Source organism: Vulpes lagopus, chromosome X (assembly GCF_018345385.1).
Source record: "Vulpes lagopus strain Blue_001 chromosome X, ASM1834538v1, whole genome shotgun sequence".
NCBI lineage: Eukaryota > Metazoa > Chordata > Mammalia > Carnivora > Canidae > Vulpes > Vulpes lagopus.
The window spans coordinates 77,245,260-77,266,203 of NC_054848.1; the positions used below are offsets into that span (position 1 = coordinate 77,245,260).

The 20,944-nt window shown below is 45.2% G+C and overlaps 2 protein-coding genes across 3 annotated transcripts; one reads left to right on the top strand and one right to left on the bottom strand.

Annotated features, from left to right (window-relative positions):
• Positions 1-318: 318 nt before the first annotated feature.
• Positions 319-10,030, bottom strand: SLC25A53 (solute carrier family 25 member 53). 2 transcript variants are annotated; one of them, XM_041741526.1, is made up of 2 exons: positions 9,936-10,030; positions 319-2,782 (listed from the first exon to the last, which is right to left on the bottom strand). In XM_041741526.1, exon 2 carries the CDS (start codon positions 2,749-2,751, stop codon positions 1,831-1,833), a length of 921 nt encoding a protein of 306 aa, XP_041597460.1. In that variant the 5' UTR covers positions 2,752-2,782; positions 9,936-10,030; the 3' UTR covers positions 319-1,830. The 2 variants fall into 2 exon arrangements, with proteins under 2 accessions (XP_041597460.1, XP_041597461.1); XM_041741527.1 differs by having other exon boundaries at positions 319-2,762; positions 9,936-9,996.
• A 1,667-nt stretch (positions 10,031-11,697) lies between these two features.
• Positions 11,698-12,918, top strand: ZCCHC18 (zinc finger CCHC-type containing 18). Its single transcript, XM_041742291.1, is given in 2 exon segments — positions 11,698-12,033; positions 12,035-12,918. Coding segments are annotated over 2 exon segments (1,215 nt in total). The 3' UTR covers positions 12,914-12,918.
• The last annotated feature ends 8,026 nt before the right edge of the window (positions 12,919-20,944 follow it).

The following is a 20,944-nucleotide window of genomic DNA, read 5'->3' on the forward strand; positions in this document are numbered from 1 at the left end:
CTGTGTTATTAAGTGAGGAATTCTCATTGCTAGGATCTATAATCAGGTCATTTTAAACAAATTCAGTCTGGTATGGAGGTGTAAGTGGAGGTCATTATCATATCATATACAAGGGGGGAAACTGCAACATATATCATCTTAGAACTCTTCAAAATTCCAGAGTTGAAATGAATGGGACAGTTATGCAATGTGCTTCTGTTTGTGAAAATTTAGTTCCTGTGGTGTTGCTAATAGCAAACATGCCATCAATAACACAAACTCATCAAATTTTCCAGTTGAAAGTCATTTATTATTATTAGCAGCATCATTATCATTAGCACAAAACTAAATCCACTAATAAAAGAAAACAAAACCACACCCCCAAAGGCATGTGTCTTGCTGACAACGAATCAATAACATTATTTTCATGTACAAGGGACAGCACCCTGAGGATAGAGACCATATCACAGCTTGATAATCAATTCAATAATTCAGCCAACATTATTGAGCACCTAGACACAAGGGGAGATTTTAAAATGCATACAAGAATCCCTGCTTTCAAGGAGTTTTACAGTCTAGTAGGAGGTATTGAAGAACACCAATAAGAACACAGGGCCACATGAAATCAGTGACCTAATGGAATCAGTGCCATGTATGAAGTGTTCTTGAAAGGGGCATCACAAGATACTAACATCACATTCAGTTGTGGGAAATCAGAAGAGTCTCCATAGAGAAGGTGGCATCTGAGCTAGGCTTTGAGGAACTGCAAGGATTTTGGCAGACTGGCATGTGAGGAAGGGGCACTGTAGGTGGAGAAATAGTGTAGTCCAAAGCATGGCCATGCAAAAGTTCAAGGCATGTTTGGAGAGAGAATAGTCCAGTTTAGCTGACTGAATGGGATCTATGTAAGTGGTAGTGGTGTGATAAAATGCTCTAAGTTATATCGGGACCGTATTTTGAATGGCCCTGAATGGCGGGCTAAGATTTCTGATCTTTTTGTCACAGTAACCGCATTTATCCACAGCAATAAAATACACAATCATTTATGAAAAGATATGAACATTTCACGTGCAGATTTCTTAGGGAAACTCAAATGGTTTCTGGGCAATGTGATTGCCTTGCTATCAAAAATATCTTGGCAGATAACACCAAGCAATTGATAGTAAATTTTTCTCATGCAACTAAATCTCTTCCCTCAAAGTCTGTTCTTTCCACTCATCCAGTGACATCTCTTCCCACTCCCATATCCAGGCCCATAAGTTCTTGTGACATCTGATCAGTTGAGGCAAGTCTAATTTAGGATTTGCAGCCACAACTGCCAGCCTGAATGAAACTAGAACCCACAGCCCTGAGAAGTGAGAGTAAGGGTGGTAGGGGTAGCAAACAGTATCATGAAAATGGAGCCATCTGAGAAGTTCTATGGAATTCATATCCTAAGAGTCAAGCTTAGTTCTTTGATATTGGAGTCCCTGGTCCTCCACTAAGTTTGGTCCAAAGGATAGCTGGAGGGATCCCAGAACTCAGTGCCTAACTAAGGTCATCTTTGAATGTTTCCTCTTATTGTCAAGGAATTCCTTTAAGGAATGACATTTCATCTAGGTTACATGTTTTTTAAGGGCCTCCTAGGTCTGAGGCTATTGAATCTGTGGAGAGACTGGAGTGCCTTTCTTTCTGTTGGGCTTTGTCTGTGCCCAAAAGGCTGGTAGTTGGTAACTTCTCCCATGCACTGGCAGTTCAAAGATGCTAAAGAACGGTTGTATCAGGGAACCAAGCCAAAGACGTAAGCTATTTAGACTGACCTGGGAAAGCTTAAGATAACAAACTTGCCATGGCCACGCTTTCTGCAGCTCGTCAGTCTTTCAGCTCTTTCCTGGAACAAGACTTCCTCTGCAGGAAGTCATGGATAGCAGTGGTGAGGCCCCATGTCACGCTGGACCTTAGGATGACTAGGGAGCCTCCACGGTAGATCAGCAACACCTTTCGGCCCCGAGTGTCCCACACATCCTGGGCAGAGGCCCACAGGCTTGGCATGCTTTGCCAGCCAATATGGGACTGCATGTTGGCCACCAGCACAATCAGAGGATACAGAACTAGGCACGTGATTGTTCCATTGACACTCCCAGACACTAAGGCAGGAACCCAGTGGGGCAGGCCTTGCTCTGCCAAGCCATCCTGGATGGGGTCCTTGAAGGAAAAATACAGAGCACTCCCCAGGCTGTTCCTGAGAAGGACAGGCCAGAAACCACGATAGTAGCCCAGTGACAGCCGCCCCCAAAGCCCATAAGAGTTGAATTCCTTGAGAATGCTGAACGTGCTGGGGAAGCGGGCTTGCTTGCGACCATCCTGGAGCACATTTTGCACCCTTTCAAAGGGGCTCAAGGCCACAGCCTCCACCACACCAGACATAAGGCCTGCAGCCCAGCGGTGTCCCAGGGAGTGTGGCCCAACAGGAGAGAGAGAACACAGGAGGCTATCATAAGTTCCAAACAACAGAGTCCCTTGCAATGTCTTGGAGAGAAGTGGTGGGTATATTCCCCGGTAGAAGTATTGAGGGCCTTCATGCCAAAGCTGTCGCACAGCTTCTGACACCGCCACAGCATGGATCTGTTGCCGGAACACAACCTTATAGATAGGGAAGGTCAGAAACGTAGACATAAAGTTGGAAACGGCCCCAAGAGCATATGCCTGGGAGTGCCAGGTTTTCTTTCCTGGAGACTCTGCTCGTGTCCGGTGCTGAAGCTCCTTTCCAGAAGAGTGGTTCTGTTCCTCCATGCTGAAGACAACTGGGTACAGATGGAAGAAACTGGTAGGAGTAGGGGAGGGCAGGAGACATTAGACTGACCAATTCAATCTGTTGGTGGCATTTTCACTGCCTAGTTAGAAACAGAGCCCCCAAGAAACTCAGCCCTAAGAAAAACAGCAACACTTTGGGCCAGTTTCTGAGAAATAGGCACACTCTTAAGAAGTCATCCACCTCAAATTAAAACAAAGGTAGTTTGGTTTTTTTTTTCTGAAAAGAGTCACCTTTACCATGTTTTACCAACAAATCAAATACTCTAATATTCAAAGAAATTTTTTAAAGATCTTATTTATTTATTCATGAGAGACAAAGAAAGAGGCAGAGACATAGGCAGAGGGAGAAGCAGGCTCCCTGTGGGATGCCTGATGCAGAACTTGAGCCCAGGATGACCCAAGCGGAAGTCAGACACACTACCACTGAGCCACTCAGGCACTCCTCAAAGAAGCTTTGTGATTGAAGAAAATAAAATTGGGGAGAGAGAGCTTCAGAAGCTATTGCACTCAATGTTTACCACTTGAAGTTTTGCATTTGATAAACTGCTAGAATAATAAGTTGCTGCTCTCTTTCCAAAGAGTGAAACAATCTCATAGAGGCAGGAAGGCATTCAGAAGTTGTATTCCAATACTTTCTCTAAGAGCTGGTAGTAAATTTGGGGAATGAGGAATCTCTCTCACCTTCTGTCTGCAGATTCCTGACAGTGTCTTGGTTGTTTCATGGTAATGCTCTGCACCCCCACTTCCACCCAAATGAGGAACAGAAAGAGTAGCTGTTCCTGGAAGGTCAGCACCAAAAGGCTCCATACCTGGCAATTTCTAAGCCTATCCTTGTAGACCTGTGGCTATACAAGAGAGCAGGGATTTTCAACCTGGACACATGTGATATTTTTGGCCAGACAATTCTTTTTAAAAAAAAAAAAAGATTTTATTTATTCATTCATGAGAGACACACAGAGAGGTAGAGTCATAGGCAGAGGGAGAAGCATGCTCCCTATGGGGAGCCCAGTGTGAGACTTGATCCCAGGACCCTGGGATCACGCCCTGAGCCGAAGGCAGCTGCTCAACCACTCAGGCATCCCCAGACAGTTCTTTATTATAGATTCCTGTCCTATGTGTCACAGAATGTTTAGCAGCCTGCTGGCCTCTACTTACTAAATGTCGGTAGCACCAGTTGGGACCAACCCAGCTATTATAACCAAAATTATCTCCAGACATTGCCCTATGGCCCCTGGGAAGCAAAAGCATCCTTGGTTCAGAATCACTGTACTAGAGGGAAGACACAGTACAAGGACACCAAACTACTGATCCCACCCCAGAAAGGGCTGGGAGCTAATGCGGTAGATGAGAGGTAACTAGGAAGGAAACTCGAGATCATGAAGAAGTGAAGGCTCAGGGTAGATCTGAGAACCTGAGGGAGTTTGTCAGGAAGGAGATAGGGCTAAGAGGACAGAATTGCCACAGCAGGAGACAGTGTGTGGAGAGGAAGCACAGAGCTGTAGAGGGAGGGGAGAGGAGAAGACACGGAGAGGATGAGAGGCCAGGAAATTCACATCTAGACTGGTAGGAATGGCAGACTCTGGAGGTTTCACACAGAACCCTGGGCTGTGTGGTCCTGAGAGGAAGAAGGTGTTTGGGGCTCTAATATGCTAGCAGTTGATGGCCCCTCAAAAGAGACAGAGGGGTGCAGGCTCAGGCCTCGAGGAAGGAGAAGTCAGGTAATGCAAGAAGCCCACTGCAGCTTTCTCTAGGCTGCCACATCCAAAACCTGCCATGAAGTGCTTCTCCTTCCAGAATTGTCCCTATCAGTTCTTCCCTGGCTTCTTGCTCCTGCTCCCTCCCTAACCCCATAACCTAACCTTACAGGCTCCCCCACAAGCCACACACACTCTCTCAGTGGAGGGAGTAGAGGCTCAGTCTCTGTGCTCTGCCAGCATCCCTCCCCTATGCCTAGCACCCCATGTTTGCCTCAAGCTTCACCTCCTTAACCTCATGGCCAGAAGGAGACTGGCAGGGCCCTTGTGCCTCAGATCCTTTAGCTGAGAACTGGCCAGAAGCAAAGGCTCATGAGCCCACTCTTGTATCCCTCTGTGCCCATAGCAGCTGCCTCCCTCTCTCCAGAGCCAAGAGACCCCTCCCCCACCCCCAGGCCACAGGTGGCTCTGCTCAGGTTCCCAAAGCCACTGCACCCCCAACATTCCCCAGATCTACTACCAAGGGACTTCTTCCCCCAAGTCTTACCTGCATCTAAATAAGGATGGATAGTGAAGGAAATATTTGTCCCCTTTTATCTCAAAGTACAGTAGTGTTCTATTTCTCCACATCTTCCTGAGTAACATATAAACATGTGTTGACTGACTGCATAAGGCAGGCTGACTTAGCAGAAAAACTGGGCTAAGATTGGGCAGACTAGCATTCTAAGTGTCAGTCAGCTGTCAACTTCCTGTATGATGTTTAGGAATTCACTGACCTGTTGGGGCCTCATCCATCTCAGTTATAAAATGAGCCAAAGGGGGAAAATGCTCTCTAGGCATCCTTATATTGTACATGTCACGGGGGCTGACATGGGGGAATTTCAGCCAATATTTGATAGCAGAATTGTGCTTTTCCATCCCCAAGTCCTTCTGCCACTTTATGGCAAATCATTTTCAGGAATTAAAGGTGAAGCTTAAATATCTATTCATCATTTTATAAATGTAATTCTTCCTTATTTTATCAGGGAGGAGAATCCACTTTTTTCCCCATGTATTCTCCTGTTGTGATGCCAGGCTTTGGGAGGCAGAGATCCAAAACTGAATTCTGCCTCTATTGCTTGGTTGTGTGACCTTAGGCAAGACACTTCACTCAGTCTCTGTTTCTTTAGTCATGAAATAGCGACAACAGACCTACCTCGAAAGGTTGTCGCAAAGACTAATAAAATTAAATGAGACAAAGTGGTTAAGCCATAGCGGCCTCAATAAGAATTGTTTAAAAAAAAAAACCAAAACGGATGCTTCCTGACTTCACCGTCTGTCTCCACAGAGCACATGGCTCCTGCAGGATACTCTCAGGTCAGCCAGAACCGTATGAAGAGGTATGGAGGAACAAATCCTGTGTTGACATGGGAGGCAGGGAAGACCTTTCTTCTGTGAATGCAAAAATGTGCTATAAAACAATTCTGGAAAAAAAAAAAACAATTCTGGACAGTCTGGCCCCTTGGCATGAATTCCAAAGTACACACCACAGAATGCACCTGGAGTCAGTCTGGAGAAGCCATTCTTTTTTTTTTTTTTTAAAGATTTATTTATTCATTCATTCAGAGAGAGTGAGAGAGAGGCAAAGACACAAGCAGGCTCCATGCAGGAAGCCCCATGTGGGACTCGATCCCGGGACTCCAGGATCACACCCCAGGCTGCAGGCGGCGCCAAACCGCTGCGCCACCAGGGCTGCCCTGGAGAAGCCATTCTTATACCTCATGTTGTGCTTCTTATGTGGATAGCCTAGCAAAGTGAGCCCAGGGGATTCCAAACTGCCCTAGCTAGTCTTGTCCAGATGGACAGCCTGTGTGACCACCCAAGGATCCAGCCCCACATTTATTTATTCATTCAGGGCCTCCCTTAGCCAGTCTTTGGTCAGCTTACAAACTTGCATTGATTTACACTGAATCACTATGGGTAATCACTGTGGGTAAATTACTATGAAGCTAGAGGTAAATAGGAGTTGGTACTTGCCTTCAAGGGCTTGGGAATCTAGTGGGAGAGACAAGTCAACAATGAGCTAAATGATACTGGCAGGCAAAATAAAGGGCACACCAATCAAGGTCAGAGCAGAGGGACAAGAACAATTTATCCCACCTGGGACAGGGAACAGCCAAGAAATTTCTCTGAGGAGGGGCATCTGACTTAATGCTTAATCAATGAGCAGGTGGAGGAGTGAGGGCAGGCATTCTAGGCTGAGCAAGAGGTCTAAGTTACAGAGACCTAAAAGCATGAGTGGGGCACAGCTCTGAGTGCAGGCTGTGGGAAGGAAACAGCTGTGGTTGGCAGAGAGGAGCGGATTTAGAATAAGGGCCATATTTGTTTCCCCCAATGCAATATGTTATAGCATGAAGACACAGGCTCTGGAGTCAGACAGCCTGCAGACAGTGCATTTCACTATGCCACTTGCTAGCTTTATGACCTTGGCCAAGTCTCCTCACCTCTCCGAGCCTCAGTATCTTTATCTGTAAAATGATTGTCATGAAGCTTGCATGAGATGAAGTATATAAAATTCTTAGCACAGTACTCATGTATAAATTGCTCCATAAGTTATATTGGTAGTTTTATTTAAAAAAAAAAGAGAGAAACAAAAAAAGAGAAAGATCCCAGAAATAAAGATGAGATTACAACTACACTTTTTCTAAAGGCTGAAATCAGTCAAATGCATTGGGTCTTCTGCAGAGTTCATTTTAGATTGCTTGTCTGGGAGACAGTAGAGCAAAGCTGTTCATTGGCCTGGGAGTTTGACAGCCCTGAGGGGGCTGGAGTCCCAATGTCTCCACTACCAAGTTGTGGAGCCTTATATAAGTTACTTAACTTCTCTGAGACCCGGGTTCCCTATCTGCAAAATGGGATAACAATGACGTTCTAACAGGGCTGCTGAGTAGCTTAAATGAGATAACAGATGGAAAGTTCCTGGCACAGAGGAGGCAGGCAGCCAAGAGAAGCTATTACTACTGTTTCAGCTGAAAAATTTTAATTCCCTAACCTTCAGGCTTTTAAGGTTTCTTTGTTGAAATTAGAAAATGTGGTCTCATTAGAGCCATGAGTTGGAACATGCTCCCACACATGAGGCCAGAGATAAGGGATGCTCTGTATCCAGCATGGAGCCAGCTCAGCAAATCCTCCTCCCAGCCCGAAGAGATCCTCGCTTTGTATTAAGGGTCCAATGCAGGCATTTTTACACAATCCATTTCTTTTCACTTTTTTGGGGTCAGATTTCTAGGGTCTATTCTTTGTTTATTTGATCCCATCTCCACCAGGTCCAGCTTCAGATCACCTAAGTTGTCAGTGAAGCTAATTTAAACACAGAGCAGGAATCTGCTGAGACCCAGGGTCAGATGTCATGGTATCGGGGAGCAGAAGTAAAAGTCTGAAGGAAACCCAAGAGCTATGACCAGCATCAACCCTGACTTTGTGAGGTGACACTTCTCTCTACCTTCCACAACCTCCCACTCTGTTCCATCCACAAGAGAAAGGCCACAGTCCTCAGATAAAAGTCCTCATCTCCAAATTTGACATGTTTACTTCAAGGAAGCCTAGGTATTGGGTTTGTAAAAAAAATTAGAAGAAGACGACGATGATTACAACAGAGAGGAGCATCAGGTAAAGTATCTTGGCAGATTGAAGATGAACCCAACAACAGTCGAAGGGCATTAGATTATTCATCTACTTCCAAGCATCCAGAACAAGTCCAGAAAAAGTCCCACAGGGGGCCTTCTGGCCACAACTTACATCAGGAAAGTAAGACCTGCTCTCCAAAAACCAGAAGTCATAGAATATAGAGAAAGTTTCCCAGCCACTGGCTTCACAGCCCATTCAAGCTGGCAGCCCTGCAGGACAGCCCTGCATGCCGTTTCCATGGAGTTGCTCTTCTCTAGGGCCAGTGATGCCAAATCCAGCAAAGGAGAGGTCCCCTCAAGAGCTCACAGAAGGGCAACCTAGCAACCTGTCCTCAAGCCAGAAAATGAAAGAGCTGTATCAGCGGTAGAGATCTGTGGATCAGGGGTTAGGTCAAACTGTTTCATTTCTCACACTTCTTCCTGAAGTGCAAGTTGAAAGAGGAAGATATTATGAAGAAAGATTGCAGGGGAATGAATCTTAAACCATTTCTGGGCCACAGACTTACTTGAAAATCTCCAAAACTAAGGACTCAGAAAAATACAGAGTCCAAATTCTTTGTAAACAATTTCAGAAATGACCCTAGTTGGGAACCTCTGCTCAGTGGAGTTACATTTCATGACAGATGTGCTGTGGCCAGATACATTGGCAGCAGGCCATTTACTTATTACCCTCAGTATGATGTGCATTCAGCAGTGATTCATAAACTTCTCTACATCTCAGAATTAACTACAGACCTGGTTAAAAATATAAATCACATTCCCCACTGCTAGTCCCCAGTAAATCTGAATCCACCAGAGGTGGAGCTCACGAATCTGCATTTCTAAAAATGATTTTGAGGAAGCCAGTCTTGTACCCATACTTTGGTTAATAGCATGGGTTCTGGTGTCAGAGAGATTTGGTCCAAATTTTGGCTTCACCTTGTCATCTCAGGCAAGGCATCTCACCTCTGAGTCTTGTTTCCTTTGAGCTCATAAGCTGTAGAAATGTTTTACTTTTTTTTTTAATAAATAGGCAGCTTCTTGTAGTATAAAAATAGTGTAAAATGAGAAAGAAAAGTGCTTTAGTTTCCTCTCCTGTACAACGGTTACTGCAAAAGTTGCCCACCGTTTTCCCTACTCCCCGCGGCCTCCTCCACCCCTCTCACTCAACACTACCATCACACCAAGACTTCTGGTGGGTTTGAGACCACCAATGTAAAAATACTCTCTAGGCAGCTCAGCTGGGCAAACAGCATTAGAACAACAGGCTTGGATACAAAACTGGATGCTGATACTTATTTGCTGTGTCGTGCTGGGCAAGATGCCTAACCTCTGTTTCTTCATCTGTACAATGGAGACTAATAGTCCTTGTTCACTAATTCTATATAGTTCCAAATGAGCCCTCCCACCTCTACTTTGGCTTTTCTCCACTAACTTTCAGTCTGAGAGTATAGAGAAGTGTTCAGAAGGGGCGGCGTTCGAAATCAGATATGTCGACATGGGTGTGAGCTCTTAGTTTTGCACTTCCTAACCACACTGCTTGAGTGCTGAAGTGCCCTCTCTGTTAAACCGGCACACCGCTATCTCCTCCACAGGGCTGCTCAGAAGAATAAATGAGACGTCCGTGCAAACGCATTCGCAAGCAGAAAGTGCTCAGTAAATACTTTCTCCCCTCCCCGCTACACAGAAGTGAGGGGCTTTTATTGTTCACTTGATTTCTGTCCCACCCCGTGTTTAAGGAATCCGGTCTCAAAGAGCGGAGGGAGAAGAGTCGAGATGGAAGGGGTGAGGGAGAAAGAATGAGAAGGGGAAGCAGCAAACTCACGGGTAAAATGTAAATCGGCCCGGTCGGTGCGTCTGAGCTGCACTTGACACCGCGCTGGCTCCCGCGCCCGTGTGCCGCAGCCCCCGCCAGCTGGCTCCCCCCTTTTGCTAGCAATGGCCTCGGGGGCCGGAGGCTGAGAGGGGAGGCCTCCCCCGAGCCCCGCTGATTGGCCGCGCCGCCCCGCTCATCAAGCTCTATTGTGTCAATGGGCAGAGGCTAACTGAAGCGGCGGCTGCTGGGAGGGCACAGCCGGTGGGCGGGGGCGGCCGCGGCTGCCTTGGGAACCGCGCTGCTAGACTTGGCTACCCCTTGCTGGGCGGCTGTGGGGAGCAGTTCCATCCAGCAGCTCCCGGTCGCTTGGCGGCGGAGGAGGCGTCATCCTTTTCCCCTGCAGGCCCGTGGAGACTGGAAGGCGGCATTCACAGCTGTCCAAGCCTGAGCATCCGCTGCTCACCCGCGGAGCGCAGGTAACAAAAAAAGGGCGGGAGGCGGGGGACGCGATAGCCCAGCACGGAGAGAGGAAGTGGAAGCTTCACCTGTACTTGGCGGCTCCCCACTTGGGGAATCGGGAACTGCGAGGTTGGTTGAGGATGGAGCAATCCCGTGGCCCCGCTGTGCTGAGGGAGGGGGTGGGGTTTTTGCTGGATACAGCTAATGGGTAGGATTTGCCTTAATTGAAAGGGGGAGGGGCGTTTCTGAGGGGTCATAGGGACAAGGAGGAGATAATCACAAGCTGTCTGCTTTGAACCCCTTTTGCATTTTCCAACTCTTTCCGGGGAGGAATATGTGGGTGTGCGTGTCCAACTCTTATTCCCTTTCTCCGTGGTAGGCCATCAAAGCCAAATCCGAACTTGAATTCTGTGCGGCTTATTGCAGAGCCGATAAGCCAATGATTTCCCAGGGGACATGTAATGGAAGGGGTCACTGACTTGTATTCAAGAGGTGGGAGAAGGAATTTTCCGTCTGGCTACAGCGGAGACGGGAGTGAGGGTGGGGAGACAGCAGAATGAGAGATAAGGCTGCTTCTGACTCTTCCCTTCTCTGTCCTGCCCAACAAGACGATGCAGTCTTGACTCCCTGAGGACTGGGATCTGCAAACCCCAGTGGACAGAAGTCGACCTACCCTGAAGGCGAGCTTTCTCACCTGTTGCAGAGGCTGGAAGTGAAATTAAGGCATACACTTGTTTCCGAGTTTACGTTTTATAATCCGAGAATTGAGGGAGGAATCTCGGAGAAGGTTGCGTGGTTGAGATCTTTAATTTTCAAATATTTGAGTATAGTTGACATCCAGTGATTTTTACCTGATTTCTTACTTATTATCACAAAACTGTGAGATTTAGACCATTGTACTCTATTTTGAGAGCCCAACAAACAACTCCACACAGTAGTTCCCCTAGAATTCAAAGCAACAGTTGCCCTCCCTCCTGGAGGACTGGCTGGAGGGGATGGATGTAACTCCTGCTAGCACGAGGACACCCAGTAGCTCCAGAAAGTTCTGCCAATGTCCTGCAGGATATTTTTACGGCAGTGAGCAAATATAAAATGTACTGCAAGGTGTTCATGGAAGTAGAGTGACTGCAGACCACTTCCCTGCAATCTACTACCTTATTGACCTTTTTTCCTCCTTTTTCTTTACAGTCACTATTGAGATACAAGGAAGCCAGAGCCCGGGAGCATTGCTTTGGGGAATCCTCCTACAGATTAGGCTTTTCTGAAAAGCCTGAGCATCTTGTTATATTCAGATAGAAGACCGTCATCCATCATGGCTAGCATCATTGCACACATGGGTAATAGCCGGCGGCAAAACACACCCTTGCCACCTTGGGCCCATTCAATTTTGAGGTCCATAAGAAGGAGTCTTGGTCCTTTAAGGGTCAACATGGCAGAAAGAAATGTGAAGTTGTTCTCTGGGAGAGTGGTGCCAGCCCAAGGGGAAGAAACCTTTGAAACCTGGCTGATCCAGGTCATTGGGGTCCTGCCTGATTGGAATATGTCTGAGGAGGAAAAGCTCAAGTGCTTGATGAACACCCTTAGGGGCCCTGCCCGGGAGGTCATGGGTTTGCTCCAGGCCACAAACCCCAATCTAAGTGTGGCTGGCTGATTTGCGGGCAATGAAATTGGTGTTTGGGGAGTCTGAAAGCAAGGTCACTGCCCATGGGAAATTTTTTAATACTTTGCAAGCACAAGGGGAGAAAACCTCCCTTTATGTGATCCGTTTAGAAGTACAGCTCCAGAATGCTATTCAAGCAGGGATCATAGCTCAGAAAGATGCAAACCAGATTTGTCTGCACCAGCTCCTTTTAGGAGCTAAGCTAAATTGGGACCTGTGCTTTAGGCTGAAACATCTCAGGATGTATGCAAATGATCAGGCCCATCCTCCTAATTTCTTGGAGTTAATCAGGATGATAAAGCAGGAAGAGGATTGGAGTGACACTTTTATGAAACCAAAGTGGCCCAAAAGGTCTGAGCTAATCTTGGAGAGGGCAGCAAGCCCTGTAGCATTTCAGAGCCCCCAGCCAATAGCAATCAGTAGTGCTGACTGCAACGTGAAAGAGGTAGATGATACCCTTGACGACTCAGATGAGGATGTGATTCTAGTAGAATCTCAGGACCCTCCACTTACACTTATGGATGCCCCTCCCCTTAGAGGCAGTGCCAGACCTCTAGATCAAATACTGGTCATTGATTCCTCCAACAGCTCCTCAACTCAATCTCCTTCCACCAGTGGGGGTTCTAGGTATAAGAATAATGGTCCTGGGGATATACATAGAGCCAGAAAGCGAAAATACATAATCTTTTGTTCATATTGTGGTGAGGAAAGTCACCCAAAGGAAACCTGTAACAGTGAGAGCCACAAGGCCCAGGTGTTTGAGAATCTGATAATCACTCTGCAGGAGCTGACACATATAGAGAAGGAGAGGTCAAAAGTGGGCCTTGGCAGACACAATTACCTCTCTGGACCTCAAGTAAGGTGCTAGAATGAGCCAAGTGAACCCTTAACTGTTTTCAGATGGGAAAAACAGTGGAGGCGGGGGCGGGGGGGAGTAGACTTCTTTCTGTATTAAAAAGTGATAAAAGTGATCAAATATAAGTGCTGTTCTATGCTGTTATTTTTCACCAAATAATATTTGTTGTGGAGTTCGATGTCAATATATATAAGCATCAAGTTCAATGTCTCTGTGTGTGATGTTACTTTTGGGAATATAGAGGAAAAAAATAAGAACCAAATATAGAAGCTCTAATGGGGGAGGGTCATACTGTGAGGTGGAGTTTTTACCAACCTCATTTAAAGATGAGGAAAAAGGAAGCTGAAATGGGCTGAAATTCTCCCAAGAAGGCCCTTTATCACAACTGACCTGTTTCCTAGGTCAGGATCAAATCTGTGCCCACTAGTTAATAATATTCCAATGCTTGCCTCACTAATGCATCCTGAGAAATGTGATGATGGAGAGTGGTGGGGGAAAAAGTGGGAAATGGGTATTTCAGGGTTACATTCCTGTTCACATTGGGAAGGAGCAGGGTAGATTCCTTAGACTGTGGCTACTGCTGCTTATGGACAACAGCTGGTGGCATCAATAAGACTGACCTTTGAGCTGACACTACCCTCACTTCCTCACTCAGTACTGAGAAAGCAGTTACTCATGAGAATTCAGTACCAGGAAACTCAGCACTTCCCAAGCCTCCCCCTAGTTGTATATGCTAGAGAACATCAGTAGCCCAAGGACTTGAAACTAACCTTTCCTGATCCAACAAATGAGAATACCCAAGGAAGAAAGAAGCAATCAGGGTGCCAGGACATGAAAAACATGGGAATTAGAAAGCCCACATACCCTTTTAAAACCAAGGACATTAATAGGAAAAGAGAGATCGTAGAAGAAACTTCCTAGACACCTGCTCCTGGCCATCTCATGGCCCAGGCTGGAGGGTGATAAAAAATGACCCTCTGTCCCTAAGGGTCCCCTGTTCTTTATAGGTATATCAGTTCCTATCCTTGTGAACAGGACAAGGTTGATGGGGGATGATTTTATTTACGGCAGGGAATATAATGGAACAAATGCAGAGGGAGTTTGTCAGGAAGGAGCACAGAGCTGTAGAGGGAGGGGAGAGGAGAAGACACGGAGAGGATGAGAGGCCAGGAGATTCACATCTAGACTGGTAGAAATGGCAGACTCGAGGTTTCACACAGAACCCTGGGCTGTGTGGTCCTAAGGGGAAGAAGGTGTTTGGGGTCTCTAATATGCTAGCAGTTGATGGCCCCTCAAAAGTGACAGAGGGGTGCAGGCTCAGGCCTCGAGGGAGGAGTAGAAGCCAAGTAATGCAAGAAGCCCACTGTAGCCTTCTCTGGGCTGCCACATCCAAAACCTGCCATGAAGGGCTTCTCCTTCCAGAATTGTCCCTATCAGTTCTTCTCTGGCTTCTTGCTCCTGCTCCCTCCCTAACCCCATAACCTAACCTTACAGGCTCCCCCACAAGCCACACACTCTCTCAGTGGAGGAGAGTAGAGGCTCAGTCTCTGTGCTCTGCCAGCATCCCTCCCCTATGCCTAGCACCCCATGTTTGCCTCAAGCTTCACCTCCTAAACCTCATGGCCAGAAGGAGACTGGCAGGGCCCTTGTGCCTCAGATCCTTTAGCTGAGAACTGACCAGAAGCAAAGGCTCATGAGTGATGAAGGATAGTTGGAGAAAGGCAGGCAGGGGAAAGGGGCCCCTGCCCTAAGAGGAAACCACCCTTAAAAGGATTTTATACCACCCTGGAAGGAGCCTTCCACCCTTTCCCACACATTAGATAGATGACAAATAGCTGATTGGATGACAGGTGCATGGAGGGTTAATCAGAGTAAAACAGCCCACCAACAAGCCCATAAAACCCCCTTGACTTAGAAACTCCTGTGGCAACCCTCTCTGGTCCCCTCCCTCTTAGGGAACTTTGTACAATACTCAATAAACTTTGCTCTGCTGCCTACCACCCTTCGTCTGTCTGGTCTACCTCTTCATTCTCTCTTGGTCTTGGCATGACCAAGAACCACAGGCATGGAAGGACTGTGATGAGCACTGGGCGTTATACACAACTGATGAATTGCTGAAAACTATATCTGAAACTAATTGATGTAGGAATGAGTTAGGGACAGATGGGGCTAGGCAGAGAAAGATAAGGGAAAGGCCCAGAGTCAGGTTCCTATGAATCTGTGGGCTCCCATAAATCCCAAGGACACCAAATGGTCCAGACTCAGGCTCCTACCCATCCCAAGAAAACAGAGATAAGACAGAAAAAACAGAGAAGAAAATAAATTAACCTCCTTAGCCCCGAAATATCTCCCTTTGACAGTTACCAAACAATTCCAGAGATTCACCAGACCCCAAAACAGCCATATGTGAATCACTTGAGACCACACAAAGAAATCTCAAGGCCTTGGGTTCCCTGGTAGGTTCCTAATAAAAGGCGAGGCCAAAAGCCCTCAGAGGCAACCCTGTTGGGATCCCTCTCACTTCTGAGACCTTTCTCTATCTTTGCTTAATATTTGTTGCTTGACTCATTCTCCTGTGTCCCTGAGATTCTTTTTTTTTTTTTTAGTGGAGTTTGATTTGCCAACATATAGTATAACACCCAGCGCTTATCCCATCAAGTGCTCCTTCAGTGCCCGTCACCCAGTCACCCCATCCCCTGCCCACCTGCCCTTCCACTACCCCTTGTTCATTTCCCAGAGTTAGAAGTCTCTCATGGTTTGTCTCTCTAATTTTTCCCACTCATTCTCTCTCCTTTCCCCTATAATCCCTTTCACCATTTTTTATATTATCCGTATGAGTGAAACCATATAAAGATTGTCCTGCTCCGATTGACTTACTTCACTCAGCATAATACCTGCCAGTTTCATCCACATTGAAGCAAATGGTGGATATTTGTCGTTTCTAATGGCTGAGTAATATATATATATATTTTTTAATGGCTGAGTTATATATGTATATACAACATCTTCTTTATCCATTCATCTTTCGATGGACACAGAGGCTCCTTCCACAGTTTGGCTATTGTGGACATTGCCGCTATAAAAATCCTAGAGGAGAACACAGGCAACACCCTTTTTGAACTTGGCCACAGCAACTTCTTGCAAGATACATCTATGAAGGCAAGGGAAACAAAAGTAAAAATGAACTATTGGGACTTAATCAAGACCCAAAGCTTCTGCACAGCAAAAGAAACAGTCAACAAAACTAAAAGACAACCTACAGAATGGCAGAAGATATTTGTAAATGACCTATCAGATAAAGGGATAGTATCCAAGATCTATAAAGAACTCGTTAAACTCAACAGCCAAGAAACAAACAATCCAATCATGAAATGGGCAAAAGACATGAACAGAAATTTCACTGAAGAAGACATAGACATGACCAACAAGCACATGAGAAAATGCCCTGCATCACTTGCCATCAGGGAAATACAAATCAAAACCACAATGAGATACCACCTCACACCAGTGAGAATGGGGAAAATTAACAAGACAGGAAACAACAAATGTTGGAGAGGATGTGGAGAAAAGGGAACCCTCTTGCACTGTTGGTGGAAATGTGAACTGGTGCAGCCACTCTGGAAAACTGTGTGGAGATTCCTCAAAGAGTTAAAAATAGAGCTACCCTAGAACCCAGCAATGGCACTAGAGGGGATTTACCCAAAGATACAGATGCAGTGAAAAGCCGAGACACTTGCACCCCAATGTCCCAGAGATTCATTCTTAGATTCCATGAGACAAGAACCAAACTTTCCCATATCACAATGGTGTACTATATGTTGGCAAATTGAATTTAAATTAAAAAAATATCATATTCAAGTGGGAACTTAAAAAAAGAAGAGGAAGAAAAGAAATCCTGTAGCAATGAGGCCCACTTCTTGCATTCCTCTGGGGACACCTCTAGGCTCCTCATAGCCAACTCCATCTCTCCAGAGCCAAAAAAGTCTCTTCCCCCACCCCCAGGCCACAGGAAGCCCCACCTGGGCCCTCAAAGCCACAGGGGTCACCAACATTCCCTGACTTTTGGTTTATAAGCCCTTTATTCCTCCCTTTCTTTAAATCTTTCCTTGCAAGGGATCTCTTCTATCGTATATTAAAGTATCACTCCTCTTTCTGCTCACCTTTTCTCAATTTTACTCTATAAATGCTTGTTGAATAATTTACCCAAATAAACAGTTTATGCTGTCATTTCTTTCTGGGACCAGGTAGAATAAAAAGAAAAATAAATGTGACACCCACCGCTGCCCTTTTTTTCACTGGCATTAGCTTGGAGGTTCAGTATAGACCATTACTTTGTAAAACTGCTCTATGATTTATCCCCATATCTTCCCTCCCCCATCCTCTTCTTTGTCCTGTACACTTAAAATTGTCTGATTTTTTTTTTACCAAAATGATGCACACTTGATACTTTATTTCACTTTGTGTAACATTGGCTTTTCCAGTATTCAGGACATATATGTATTCTCCCTGGAGGACGTGGGCATTCAGATCAAACCAAGGGAGTTACCCAAAAGAAGGCTTTTAGAGAATTTTGTGTCTGATAGCCTAATTTTGATAATTTTTTCCCTTTCTACCTTCACTCCTATTAATCACTTGGCAAGGAAATGAGTCTTTTTTCAGGAGGAACTAGTCTTTGCATGACCTTCCTATGTATTATTCCCCTTCTTCTAGATACTATTTTCCCCTTGGTTTCTGATATCCCTATGTCAGTTTCTCCCTCCCAGATTCTTTCAATGCCTGCTTCTCAGTCTCCTTTGCTGAATCTTCTTTCTCTTCCTGATCCTTCCATAACAGAGATAGAAATTAAAACTACCACAACTGTGATTTATTGAAAGCTTATGTGCCAAGTACCCTAGTGCCAAGCACTTTAAATGTAATAGCTCTTTAATCTTGTAGTAATTGCATAAAATAGCTATTACTGTTACTTTCTATTTCTAATTTATTATTTTTTAAATTTTTAAAAGATTTTATTTATTTGAGAGATACAGAGAGAGAGAGAGAGAGCATGAGGGAGGTGAGCAGAGGAAGAGAAAGAAACAGGCTCTCCACTGAGCAGGGAACCCAATTCCGATGCAGGGCTCCATCCCAGGACCTTGGGATCATGACCTGAGCAGAAGGCAGATATTTAACCAACTGAGCCACTCAGGCACCCCTTTAATTTACTATTGACATTAATTCAATTACTATTAGTTGACTATTTCAGATGAGCAAACAGGCTGGAAAATTAGATAACTACCTAGTGTCATATTACTATCTACACATGACATATGGAAAGAACGAGGTCTAAACATATGAAATGGCTGGCTAAACGTCATAAGGGCAAGTGGTTTGTTGATCACACACAAGGATGGAATCTTCTAAGGAACGTTTAGTTTGACAGGAGGCTTTTCTACCTTTCTTTTTCTTTCCCTCTGGGTTGCAGCTAGACTTCCCATTGCCTGGCAACCACCCCCTCCCCCATGTTCAGTTGCATTATCACATTCCATTCAAGCACTGTGTTGTTTCCTGCTTCTGCCTTAGATGCAAATAGTTGCGAATTTAACATAAGTAAGAGGAGAAAGAAGCAGCAATTAGTGGGGGAGGGATTAACTGTACAATTTGTGGTGCTGGGGGTACTTCAATACCAGATTGGACAAAAGAATCAGTTCGCTTTCCACCATAATGACACTAAATATGAATTCCAGATCAATTTGATAAATAAATGTAGATTCTTTAAAGATTGTATTTATTTATTCATGAGACACAGAGAGAGGCAGAGATAGAGGCAGAGGGAGAAGCAGGTTCCCTGCCGGGAGCCTGATGTGGGACTGGATCCCAGGACTCCAGGACCCTGACCTGGGCCAAAGGCAGCCACTCAACCATAAGCCACCCAGGTGCCCCAATAAATGTAGATTTTATGCAAAAGTGTACTAATTCTGAAATGATATATTTTTCTCTTATGAAAGGAATGAAAAAGAATCAAATGTTCAAAAGCAACCCCTTTTTAAACTGCAAGAAAATAAATAATAGATCTCTTGATTGGAGCAAGATTTAACTTTCTGAGGTTAAGAATGATGAAAGAAGTGATAAAGGAAACACCAATGACTCAGAAGACAAAATTAACAGAAATGAAAGAGAGCAAGCTGAGAAGTCCTGGCAATAAATTAGAAAAACCACAATAATAGCAACATTCTATTATGCTTAGATAGCTAACATTTTGTTAAAGTTTTTTTTTTTTCAAGCATCAGATGTATTGGGGAGAGGGGAGACAGGGCACCTTCAGGAGTGCCTCCCGTGGGCAGCCACCTCGGCAGTTTGCTGGGGGGTGACAAGGAGCAGGAGTTCATGGGGCTCCTCCAGCAAAGATGAGCTCCAGCGCTGCTTGGATGTCGCCGCTGGTGGCCTGCAGGGCCCTCAGGCTCAGCTTGTCGTCCTGGATGCTCATGTCACGCAGCTGCTGCAGCTGAGGCTGCCACTGGCTCTGAAGGCTGGGCTGCCCAGAGGCCTGCAGGGCATGCTGGAGGGCTTGGCTGAAGAGATCATTGGTGATGGGTGTCCCTGACTGGACACCAGAAGACATTGGTGAGGTCCCTGAGGAATGGCCCTGGGTGCCAGGAGTCTGCATATGAGAGCTGCTCTCCGGAGTGCTGACTAGGCATATTCTAAGAGTTCTACATGGCTTCATCTCATTCTCATAATACTCTGAGATAGATCCTAATATTATCTCCAGATTCTAAAACATTCTTACTTAAGGGGGAAGAACAGAAAATTGCCATAAAAGAAACCACCACCGAGATAAAAAAAAAAAAAATAGAATAGTGCCAATACTCCTGAAATCCCCAAGTCCCAGAACATCAAACCACTCTCATGACAGTTATGGCTATTTTTATCTTGCTTTTCTTTAGGGCTTTGCTATTCATATGTGAACCCCTAGCCACTATTGTTTTAGAACTTTTCATAAATAGAACTATAATGTATGTATCCTGTATCTCCTTATGATTAGGTTTCTGAGATTCAACTTTTTTTGCATGTAGGAGTAGCAAGAAAGTATCCATTCCACTGCTGATGGACATTTGGGTTGTTTCCAGTTTGGGGGCAATTATGAAAAATGTTCCTATCTTTTTTCTGTCTTCTGGTGTACACATGCACATGAAGGGTATATACCTAGTGTAGAGGCCACTTTAAAGCAACAGGTTTGAGTGATGGAAACTTGAGCAAGGCAAAAGGCCCCAAGGCAGCGACCAAGAAGGAGATGAATACATACAGGCTCACTAAGTAACCCACCTTGAAATAGCCATAGGCCCTAACTGACCAATCACAACCAGGCACAGTTTCTAATATTACCAAATAAGGGAAAATTCCGTAAGTTCCCATACTCGCTTATGCTAACCCTATAATTGTGGCCCCTCCCCACAGCCTCATTGCAGTCTCTTCTTTGTTATACTTCCCTCTCCATCTTGTCATCTTGTATTCCATGTATTCGATAAACTTCTATCTCTTTTGTTCTGCCTTGGGTGAACTCTTTCACTGCCAGCACTGACAGCCTCCATCAGATCAGATCGCCCCACACCTAGGAGTGGAATCTGGCTCATAGAGTATGTGTAGTTTCAATTTTACTGGAGTCTACTAAACTGCCTATCAAAGTTGTACCAACTGCCACTTCCAACATCAGTGTTTAAGAGTTCCTGTTGCTCCACATAGTCACAAATACTTGGTATAGTCAGTAAAGATTTATAACTTTCACTTAAGGTTTTACACATTTTTTTATGAATTTTTTTTTACTTTAAGATTTTATGTATTCATGAAAGACACAAAGAGAGAGAGAGAGAGGCAGAGACACAGGCAGAGGGAGAAGCAGGCTCCATGCAGGAAGCCTGATGTGGGACTCAATCCTGGGACTCCAGGATCATGCCCTGAGCTGAAGGCAGATGCTCAACCGCTGAGCCACCTAGGGATCCCACATTTTTTTATTAAATTTAGTTCAAGGTTGATTTTGTATGCTTCTGTAAATGTATTATTTGCTTG

Bases quoted from the DNA above. Each gene is read 5' to 3' on its own strand.
- SLC25A53 (XM_041741526.1), bottom strand. From the start codon at position 2,751: ATGGAGGAACAGAACCACTCTTCTGGAAAGGAGCTTCAGCACCGGACA.